At 42.5% G+C, this 11,809-nt stretch overlaps 1 protein-coding gene across 3 annotated transcripts in view; it reads right to left on the bottom strand.

Annotated features, from left to right (window-relative positions):
* Positions 1-363: 363 nt before the first annotated feature.
* Positions 364-11,809, bottom strand: part of mei4 (meiosis-specific, MEI4 homolog (S. cerevisiae)) — an 83,624-nt gene continuing 72,178 nt past the window's right edge. For 2 of the 3 annotated variants that reach the window (XM_085246149.1, XM_085246150.1), the window contains one exon: positions 364-1,131. In XM_085246149.1, the coding sequence (XP_085102275.1) occupies positions 886-1,131 (246 nt within the window). In that variant the 3' untranslated portion in view covers positions 364-885. The remainder of the gene's footprint in view (positions 1,132-11,809) is intronic. The other variant, XR_014888488.1, reaches the window with a different exon arrangement.

Genomic DNA, 11,809 nt, shown 5'->3' with positions numbered 1-11,809 from the left:
TTTCATCTATTCCATGTCAGATTTTTAATGGATTCATTTTATACCTGCGTTAAGAAATACATGAATAAAATGGATGGATCAAATTATCAGATCAAAGTTTAAACACTTGCCTTCCAACAGCTAATAAGTTTCACAGACCTGCTCTGACTCTGTTAAACACCAAAAGCTCTGATATCAAAGGTCAAGAGCTCCAGTCATTATTCACAGAAATAAAGCGGGTCTGTGTCGGCTTCACGGGGAAATCAATCCTATTAGCGCTCACCGTGAATCATTTCAATTATGTTTCAGTGTCATTCATCCAAAGACAAACACTTTAAAGTCCAGCAAATCCCCACAGAGCTCATAATGAAATACTGAGACAGTTAATGTTTTTGTACCACTTAGCAGAATAAAGACGCTTAAAAAAAACAGACTCCAGTAGAAACATTTCACACATTTTTGGTGGTTTTATCTAAAGTGATAGAAGGAAAATATATTATCTCCTGACACAGGAGCTAACGCAGATAAATTCATTACAAATAGATCAAATTAAGGCTGTAAATAGAGAAAAATACTTGCTATGTGTTTTTAATTTTTTAATATGTCTGTGAGACTTCTGTGTATGGGAGGGTTGGGGTCGTCTACCAATGCCAATTAAAGCCTTTCTTTTTTTACAATAATAGGGTGTGCTGGAGCTCTGTCTGCTGCACCATCTGACGCCTTTGGTATTTGTGGCAAATAAATGATGTGTTTTGGTTAAGAAACTACAGTGTGTGCCCGCTGTGGCACAAAGAAATGAGATATCTGAAAATAAAGCACTCAAAGCGATACATTTATTTAATGTTTGAGGTTTTTTTTGTCAGATTTTTTGCATTAAGAGAAAGGAATAATGTTTCCAGACATATCCTATTTGCTCAGAGGGGTGAGGAGACCTCGTATCCCCCACATTCGGATGGAAAATAACGGAAACTCATCGGACAGGAGGAAGACTTGCTGCTCCACATGGCTCAGGAATTCCAACTGTTCCGGGCCCACCTCGACCCTGTGCGCCACCTCGGGTTTCTGCAGGAGCTCCTCCAGGACGGTGAACAGGTAGCATGACTTCTGGTACCGGTCGACGGGAAACGTGTCAAGCACCGAGCCGTCACGCCCCTGTAAAGGAAAATTAGTTTAACCAAAACTCGAATCTATGAAAGGACCAGTTTCCTGTGTGAGGTTTAAGGTCAGAATTCAGCACAAAACAAGGAGTACTTGTTCCACTCACTTCACTCACTGTTACAGCGATACAAATCTCATCAACATGAGGGGAGAAACGCGGCAAAAAGATGAACAAGGACAAGAAGAGGGGCAAGAGGAAAGACAAGGATGAGAAGACAGAAGATGATGATGAAGAGGAAGGAGAAGGAGGACATGAAGAACAAGCAGGAGGAGATAATTTTGTATTGTTGATCTTTTTAAACGGGGGGTTTCCAAACTGGTCTCATGTGATGAAGGTCTGCGTAAGGTGCTGGCAGGTCTCAGACATGACAACAGCGAGACGAGCTGTCGCAACTCATCTTCGTTTTTAAGGAGACAACAACAACAAAAAAGTAATTTGAAATATTTTAGCGTCAATTAAGGGCTTATTTTCAAACTGAGATCATTGACTTTGAAGACTTGAAGGATCTGCAGGAGCCCAAATGATTATTAAAAGAACTGGAGCACTGGGGTAATCCCTGAGACGATGGGTTTTTAGATGATGAAACAACAAATACTCGTACCACGAGTTATTTAACTGCAGATGAAAGATGAGAAACACGAGATCCGACTGTTTTCAGAGCACAAACTGAGTGAAAGGAAATAGAACACACAACAGCTCAAATCAAAACGTAATTATTCAAACCAGCAGAAGCTGCCGCATCTCATACCAACTACATCCCAGTGAGAGAGAGAGTGTGTGTGTGTTATTTGCATGTCAAAGTTGGTGTGTGAGGGATATCACAAAGAAAAACAAGCGCCAGATGGCTGTCAGGTATTCCTCCTGGCAAAAACCTTCAGAGAACCGACAGGATGTGACAACAACACCCTCTTAACCCCACACACATACACATGCACACACACACAAACACAAACACAAAGGCCCGGACCCCATCAGCATCAGGTCAGCAGCCATTTTTTAAAATCCCGATTCATGTTTTTCTGCCTGAAAGCTCTCCAGCTTCTCCTCTGCTGACACAAAGAGACAAAACATTGAGAGACACACAGATTCACCAAAAACACATAAACTGTCAAAAAATCATTGAAATATTTCAGGGAAATGTGAAATTGTGAACACTTCAAATATGTCATCTTCCACTGTAACAACTGTAAAAATCTAAATCTTTGGGATCTCTGGTCCTCCGGAAGCGCTGATTCTGTGGAGACTACGGATCAGGAACACTTCCAGAAATCACTGAACACAGATGCCATCAAATTTAAAGTGACTTCAACTGTTTCTCAGTGTAAGCATCTGATGCTTTGTGCGTTGTACTGTGAATAAATATTTATATTTTCCAAAGTGTCCCAACATTTTTGGGATCCTGGGTGTATTTTAACTTCCGCTCACGCAGAATACTAGAACTGTGTTTTTGTTGTTGTTCATTACTTGAACTCACTGAATTAAAAATGCCTCTGATAGTCTGACTGGAGAAAGGAAAAAGCCAATTTCACCATCACCAAATAAGATAATATTTAGTCGTTGTTGGGTCTGTCTAGCACAGGCCCACCGCTGGAACGAGACAGTTTAACTACACAGCCAAAAGCATTGAACAGCAAGTAGGCAAAGTTCTTCGTGTTACTCATGCATGAGGGAGACCTGCCTGGAGCCAAGTGTCGTTCCACCCACTTGACCTCCGCCAGACTCTCAGCCAGGTTCCCCATAGCACTCCTGTTATTGTGGTTTACATGAATATGCATTGGTTCATTAACATATAACATCTTACATAGGTATACTTGTCTGTGTGTGTGTGTGTGTGTGTGTGTGGTCAGAGTGTGACCCCATAAATGACTTCCCTAAATCTGGAAGTCCAGCAGTTCATCTAAACAAAAGGCACCTAGCCTAAAACAGATAAGTTTATCCTACCATAAAACAATAAGAAAAGAATGTGGGTGTGAATGCCAGAGTGCTCTGGAATGCACACAAAGTCTTTGCAGACAACTAAGGATCACACATCCTATCACTACACAATCGATTATACACCTCCAAGCATATATGGTTAAATATTTCTAAGCATAAATGACAATAAACAATACAAATCTAACAGTCGTGATGAGTTGCTCAATCACTGCGTCACATTTCTGAGATCAGAGCTCCAGAAACACCTGCAGGTACATTTAATCGTTCCACCAACACATTTAAACCCAAGCAGCTACAGCACTTTAACTAACTAACCTTTAACTTGTATAGTTATAAAAATGTCAGTAATTCCTGAAGAGTTCATGAAAAACTTTTGTTGAACTCCTTGAATTAAAGCCAAAAAATTCTTGACTAATTTAAAATCTACTGTGGTGTTGTACAAAGGCAAAGCTACAAAAAATCAGTTAAAATCCTAAAACGTAAGAATTTAAATGTATTAACCCTTTCACGCATAGTGGTGACTACAGTGGACAGCTAGTCAAAGACTGTTCTCTTGTATTTGTGTCAGTGTTAATGGTATACTTGCACATAAACCACAACATTGGACAGCGATGTGTCACTCCACACCCTGCCACCCACTGGTCGTTTAATGTAACTATAGATGTATGACATGTTTCATGGTAATGAAAAGAGCTCCCAAAAAGCCAGCTGAAGCTGAATTACAACCGATAAGACACTGTTAATAAACAGATTCAGGGAACACTCGATCGGCTCAGTACAACACAAAGTCAGGGATATCAAACCACTGTTAATCCATTTCAGCTGCTTTCATCCAAACTGACATGAAAACAGATGAACAGGAGAGGGAACAACAAACCAACCCTCACTTCTGCAGGTGGTGGTCACAGACCGCTGCATTTTCTTCACTGATTTTTCTTAGTGTCCTCTACGTCACCTTCAGCCTGTTCAGCTTTATGTTAGCACAGGAAGTCCAGCTTATCCATACGTGTCACCTGAAGAAGGTTTGCCAAGTGTCCTGGCACAATCACGGGGGTGTGAAGGAGACACCAGGAGGCACCAGTAGGGATGCGAGCTCCACCGAGGCTCAGGGTGAAATAAAGGATGTTTATTATGATCCGTAAATCATGCAAAGCTACTCTAATAGAATCCAAGAGTAACAATACAAAGCTGGAAATGTTTAATGTTTATAGCTCGTTGGAGGGCTCACACATAATGATTATTCAATATGTGCTGTGCTGTTTCCAGACTGCACCACACACATGCAAAGCTCATGCTTATGTAACTGTGCTGTTTATTTAGAGGCATGTCAGTCAGTGTGAGCGTGACAGCAGGTTACAGTCCTGTTAGCTCTGCGTCTGAACCGTGAATTTATGGTATGCACATACTCACAGCATGTGGTTATATTTGGTGGAACACGAAGAGGCCGCAGATATTCGCACAATCGGCCGTCAGCGGCTGTCAGCAAGATGGAGACGGTTTCATCTGATGTGGTGAACACAGGCGTGAAGGCAGAGACGAGGCTTCGCAGGTCTTTGCTAGAGAGGCGACTCAATCCGCTCTGAGTCCTTCCTCTTTCACGTCGTTGTGCCGCCGACAGGCTTTGGTCTACCATCCGTTTAAAACCAACAAACCGACCAAGTGGTGAAGCTGAGACGAGGGAATGAAAGCGGTTCACACAGAGGGATAAGTGCAGAGAGAATATCATGATTAATTTTTAAAAGAACCTCTCGCTTTATACCAGAAAAACAACCAAAGCTCTGCACTGATCTCAGGAGGGCTGTCAACCAGTGTTTCATAATTTGATTATATAATCAGTTAAAAAAAAAATTAGACATTCAGCTGTGAAATTAATATTCAATCGTGGGGGGGAAAGCAGCTTGCACAACTGCTGTCTGTCTCCTGAGCAGCAAAGTGGAAAACCTGACAGAAATACATGGAGCTATTCAAACATAAAAAGTCCTGCTCATTACCTGCAGATGAGCCGGCCCTTTGTTGTGTTACACCCCTCGAGTGAGAACGTTCTGTTATTGTTTAATCTAAATGCGGCGTTTGATTAGTGAGAGTGGACCAGCACTGGTAGCTAATCACTGAATGCAAACGTCTGTGTTTGGAGCATACTAACAACACCAGGAGAGTCAGAGCATTAAAGACTATTAGTGCATCAGCTCGGCCAGCAGATCCATCGCCTGAGTGAAATACAGCAGCTGTGGATGAGAGCAGAGCTCAGGCTTACATGCTGCTTGATTAACTGCTGTTTGATATCGGACACATTCAGCGTCTGATTTCAGATTTTCAGTTCAGTCTTAAGGCTACATACGTCGTTGCATTTACCCTCAGACTTACACTCAGGTCATTTTCTCCAGTTTGCATAAAAATGTTATGATAAAAAGTTTGGACACATATATAACGGTGCCTGTGAATTAATCAGTTAAAATTAGAGTAGTAGAAATCTGTTCTATTCTATTCGGGTTAGACCGTCAACTTTTTGTTTTTGTGGCACAGCTTGTGATATTTGCTAAGTCAAGCATAAAAGTGAAAATAGCATTTACTTCATTTTTGTGACAAAGAATTTACAAAAAGTATTCTGTTTTATTTGAGTATTAATGTGAAATATAACTATGTACGATTCAAAAATGATCACTACATAGTTTTTGTGCTATAAATTTTTTTGTTTTCTTTTTAATGCTCAACTAAAGGACTTTGAATGTTTGAATGTTTTAATATGCAAAATGTCAATCACACTTCGGGCTTCACATGAAGCCGCTGACTGTAGTTCTGTTATTACCTTCACTGAGTTTATGTAACAAAGATATGACCTATCTTTGTTCACCTCTGTCAGTGCGCCCCAGGGTGGCTGTGGCTACAAAGTGTGAATGTGTGTGTGAATGAGTGGATGAGTGGTTGTGTAAAGCGCTTTGGGGTCCTTAGGGACTAGACCTCCTCTGACCACTGGTGGTGGTCAGAGGGCCCGGTGGCGCCTGTGTCCGGCAGCCTCGCCTCTGTCAGTGCGCCCCAGGGCAGCTGTGGCTACAATGTAGCTTGCCATCGCCAGTGTGTGAATGTGTGTGTGAATGGGTGAATGACTGAATGTAGTGTAAAGCGCTTTGGGGTCCTTAGGGACTAGAAAAGCGCTATACAAATACAGGCCATTTACCATTTACTCTCTTGTAATTAGCACAGGCCTAAAAACAACCAGACCTAATCACTGTTGATGAAGTCCAGTTATTTTCATTACTACCCATCACTGGTTCAGCTAACCGACTTGCGGTTTAATTGATAGAAATCTAACATGACAAACCGGCCAGAGGACACACAGAGGGGCTGCTAAACTGTTCGCGAGTTCAATCAGTCAACTTATTGAGGAACTGGGGAAACATTTCAGTTCTAACAAGGTCACCAAAAAAACAAAGTCAATAATTTAATGGCTCTTATATTATGACTCATCAATATCAGTGAAATCCATCAGCCTAAAAGAAATACTGCAGGTGATATAAAACCAATCAATTCGAACAAACCGACAAGGAATTCGTGGTCTCTGGGTCCTCCTTCAGGAAAGTCACAATCTCATTTGTGGGCTTTGGACTGTTGATAAGAGGAAAACAATAAAACCCAACTTTTACCTTTGAAATATGTGCAACCTGAATGGTTTATTGTCTGCAGACCTGTGCGTCCACCAGATTTAAACCTCTGTAAAGGAGACTATACCACGACTTTCATTTGACAACAACAAAGCAACGTCAAGGAGGTCGAGCAGCTTTATGCCCGTGAGGTTGGCGAGATATTCCATTTTAATCTCCAACCTGTCAAACACTCACATGCCCATGAAATTTATGAAGCCATGAAGCGAGATTCAATGAACGGCAGAAATCGATAACTGGAACGAGGATCCAGAGGGAGCGGTGATGGAGCATCTGCGAGGAGCATATAGAAACATAACGGGGGCTCGAGCTCCGCTGCAGGAGACAGAAATACTTTCAGAGGACCTGCTGGGCCTCCTCCTATCAAATCTGATTAAGAAAATCAACAACCTCCCAAAGTTTCGACATTTACTCCAATAAAACTCATTTTTCAGGGAGTTTAATGTTTCTTTAGTCACAGGCTGTATTTTACAAAACAACAAAATCAACTTCAGGCTTCATTCAGTGAGCCAAGAAACTCATCAGGAAAGCGCTTGCTGAGGTCACAGAGCAAAAGTGTCAAGATCTGCGGAGGCAGATCGTGCGGAAATGTGTGTAATGGACCCAGGTGCGTACACAAGTGAGTAGACGGGAGTGAACTTAACAGAAAGCGAGCCTTTATTATGGCTGGAGACAAGGTGTACAAACAAAGCAAGGATAACGTGGCTAGGCTATAACTAAACTGGGAAAACTACTACTGTGACAAACTAAGGAAACTCAGAGACTATGATGTTCGCTGTAAAGACTGACCGGGAAAACATGGAGGTGAGAACACAGACGACGCGACACAGACTGTATGAAACACAGAGTCTAAATACACATGAGGGATGATCAGGGGAAGTGGCCACACATGGGAGCACAGCTGACACACATGAACCTAACGACAGGACAGGAGGAGTGAAACGGAATACACTGACAGTGAATACAGACTTTCAAAGTAAAACAGGAAACATGGAGATTAGACATGACACATGAACCGGGGAGACTTAGTACAGGGGAAGATGACATAAACAACTAAGGAACAAAACTAAACTGCAGTCTAGAAATTAACTAGGTGAACTAAGCTAGGTGCAAATGAATACAGAAGATACATGGAACTCAAATACTGGGTCGCTTGACCCAGGACCATGACAAAAAGCACCTAGGGCCTTTCTGCAACGACAAGAATCGCCCCCTGCTGGTCATTAAAAATAATACCAGTTTAAAGCACTGAAAAGCTTCATTTTTCAGAATCTGAAGCTGCATCCAGCTTTCTGCATCCACCCACTGGTTAAAGGAGCCTCAGCATTAGCTTTGCGGCTGCTGCCATGTTAGTTTCAGTTAGAGGTCACAGAGTTATTGAACAACTGTCCACCATGTTTACATTAAAGTCTCTGCAAAGACACAAATTGGTGGCAGGAAAGGTGAACATATGTGAATCTGCTTCTGTGGGACACTACAAATAAAAAACTTTGGGAATAAAATCAGCTTCACGCCGTGTTTGCTAAGATACTTCCACAGACTGGATTTTCACGATGCCACCAACAGTAAGAAATGGAGGGCAGGTTTTGTCGTTGCTGTTAAATTTTGTTTTACAATACAGAAAAACAGAGAGAGGAAGCTTGGAGGAAAGCGAGTAAAATCATGAAACTTCGTGTTAAGTCCTGAAAACATGTTTGTGATTGTAGCCATCACCTGATCGCCTCCTCCTCATCCCATTGGCTGTTGGGGTGAATATTTATGGGATTTCAGTGTGACTACAGAACTTTGCTTCTTATTTAAAATGAAAGCGAAATGAGGATCATTGAGTGAAATCTGAGCTTGTTTGGCTTTGTGTCATAATTAACTTGTAAGTCTTCAGTTAATTCAGCCTGTGATTTATGGCATTTGTGTGAATCTTGCAGGAGAAAGCTCACAAAGAAAACCTTCATTTTGTCCCATCTTTCACCCGAGCTGATGGGAGTATATTTTCAGGCTGTAAATGTGTTAATTTCTCCTATAAAGACATTTTAACCTAGGCGGTTATGAGGACTGACTGCCAGCCACTAGTGGACATTAGAGGAACTGCAGCTTTTGGTGCTTCCACGCTGGCTTCACTTCTTAGTGATCAGATATTAGAAGTGTGAGGTACTGTACTGTAAGCTTCTGTAACATTCAAATACATCTGTGACTTTTCAGCAGACTGCTTAAAGGCAGTCTGAACCAGTCCTCCTCCTCCAATCCAAAGTACAATGCACACCAAACCAATCAAACCAAACCATTTTCTCTCCCTCATCTAGGAGTATCTGCCCCAAAAACACGAGGTACAAACACCACAGACTTTAAATAATCACTCTTCCATTTCCCCCGCTCAACAGCACATCTAACTCCTCCTTTAATGTGCTGCAAAAAAAAGTCAGCGTGAACTCTGCTGTGACTACAGAACTACAGTCCGACCAGAGAGAAAACAAGCTTTCTGAAGAAAAAGTGGTTAAGAGCGTCCGCACGCAGAGACGAGCAGCATCTCATCTACTGCACTCTTCCTCAGGTCGTCTCCAAACAAAGGAAAGGAGATGTTAAAGAGACTTTCTAATGAGCTGAGACCCCTCCATCAGTGGGTGCTTCTGATCCTCTCTGTGGGTCTGAGAGATTAAAATCTCCCTCGGGTAATACTTCTCTTTTACAATCCACCAGATGATTTTAATGAGTAAACAAAACCAAATAAACCTCCAGTTAAAATTGTGCGACCAGCAAAAGAACAGACAGCAGCTGAAGGGAACGAGAAATCCAGTGGACCAAGCAGAAACAAACTTATTTGCAGAGTTTCTCTTTTTGTGTTCATTCAGCAACTTTGACAGAACTACAATAACAATAATAATAATAAAAAAAAAAGCTTCTGCTGCATGAAAAATAATAAAGTTTGTGTTTCTGGCCACACAAGCTTCAGGTCCCTCCCTGAAAAGCGGACCTCCTCTTCCTGCAGTTCTCTTTACAGTGATGAACTGATTGTGTTGATTGGTTAACGTTTTAATTTTCATTTAATGGTGCTACAGGTCTGAGGGCTGAATGCTGCATTCAGCTGAACTAAACTGCACATATGGCAGCAGATTTGCATTATTTACACCCAGGAGGGATATGAGAGGATCATTTATACTTAACAGGCTGTGTCTATTATAGGCTCAAAAGCAGCTTTAGAAGTTGCCAGATCCTGGTATAGGCAGGAAGGCAGCAGCAGCAATCATTATGGTAAATGGCCTGTATTTATATAGCACTTTACTAGTCCCTAAGGACCCCAAAGCGCTTTACATATCCAGTCATCCACCCATTCACGCACACATTCACACACTGGTGATGGCAAGCTACATTGTAGCCACAGCCACCCTGGGGCGCACTGACAGAGGCGAGGCTGCCGGACACTGGCGCCACCGGGCCCTCTGACCACCACCAGTAGGCAACGGGTGAAGTGTCTTGCCCAAGGACACAACGACCGAGACTGTTCAAGCCGGGGCTCGAACCGGCAACCTTCCGATTACAAGGCGAACTCCCAACTCTTGAGCCACGATTATAAACTCACTGTAAACGTGGTTATTCACAGAACCACAGAGCTGGCATACAGGAGAAACCAGGAGACAGCAGAGGATAACTGCATGTTTCCTGCTGTAAACGCAAAGCTGGGGACAACATGATGGGCTGAGTGTCGGGTCGTTAGCGCTCCTCCTCCTCTGCAGGCTGACAGTGATGAGACAAGCTGATCCTGATAAACTGCCCTATCCCTCCACGCCAGGTACAGATTTTTAATCCAGGCCAAACCATGAGGTCACAATGAACCTAAACATTTTCACAGCGACCTGAGTCTGAGGCCGAGGTCCAGGCAAGTGCTAACTTTGAAAGCTGGCAAAATGGAGTTTGAGCCAATTTTCTGGAGGAGTGCAGGAAGTTGAGATGTTACAGAGACGTGTCCTCTTAAAAGACCACAATTAGAATCAGTTCATGTTTACTCTGTGCAGCAGGAGCTCAGCACCCAGATTTTAGTTTCATTTTAATGTTATTCAGTAACTCCACAGGAAATAATACATTTATAGCATGTGATCAGAGGTGTTGTGTGGTGTTGTGTCATTATTCGATTTGAATATGGACTTAACTGTACTACAGCTCCTGACATGTTTAAAAGCAGCAGGTAAGGAGACTTACCTGGAGAAAGGAGGGGAAAGGAGTTTGTGCTTCTGACTCTGCAGTTACCTCTTGATATATTTCAGGTGTTCATGACGGTGAAGTGCAATTGAGTTATAAAGGCATTAAAAACTTGTGGGCCTTTAAAGAAAACACTTAGAGTACCTGATTAAATTATCAAAACACAAACAAGTCTATGTTTTTACAGTTCCATAAAAAATATATTCTTTAACTGTGCTAGCAGTCCATCACATCGATCCAGACTAAAATATCTACGTTATGAGCCAGAGTCCATTAGACTGGGACATACATTACTGTGTCCCTCAGGAAAAGTTGTAACAGCTTTGGTGATTTCTAACCCTGTCATCAGCGGGTCGAAATCTCCATTCATTCACCCATTTCCTCCATCATTCATCCAAGCGGGGTCGCAGCGGGTCATTGGCTAACAGGCTGGGTGAACCTGTTAATTACCACTACGGGGATTTGGAAATATGCGGGGAAATTTGCACTGAGGTGGATGGGTGGAGGTGGAGGACCTGCACTTGGCAACCCTTTTAGATCTGTATGCAGCGAGGCAGTCTGAAGCACCACGACCCAGATAGCATCAGCTGCCCTGAGATTAAAGCACAGCATTCTGAAAGGTATTTAATCGTCCATTTGATTAGACTCGGAGCTCGTAACACCACAACTGGACCGCAGCAACGCACACCGTTGATGGTGATGGAGGGATGGTCATGCCGAGGTGTTAATCAGAGTTTCTCCAGTAGAAGAAAACAAGAATGGAGGCAGAGAGAGCGAGATTAACAGTACAGTCATGACAATGATGTCAAATGTGTTTCCTGGTCTGAATATCAACTAAAAACTTTGAGCTGAACATCTCTGACCACAGAGACAAGACGCTACCACAGGC

The sequence above is a fragment of the Mchenga conophoros genome, linkage group LG15, assembly GCF_057382185.1.
Source record: "Mchenga conophoros isolate Kocher_MC1m ecotype Shallow Benthic linkage group LG15, M_conophoros_male_GT1.1, whole genome shotgun sequence".
NCBI classification, from domain to species: Eukaryota; Metazoa; Chordata; class Actinopteri; order Cichliformes; family Cichlidae; genus Mchenga; species Mchenga conophoros.
Note: the sequence above shows the minus strand (reverse complement) of the source record. Positions and strands in the feature narration are given on the sequence as shown.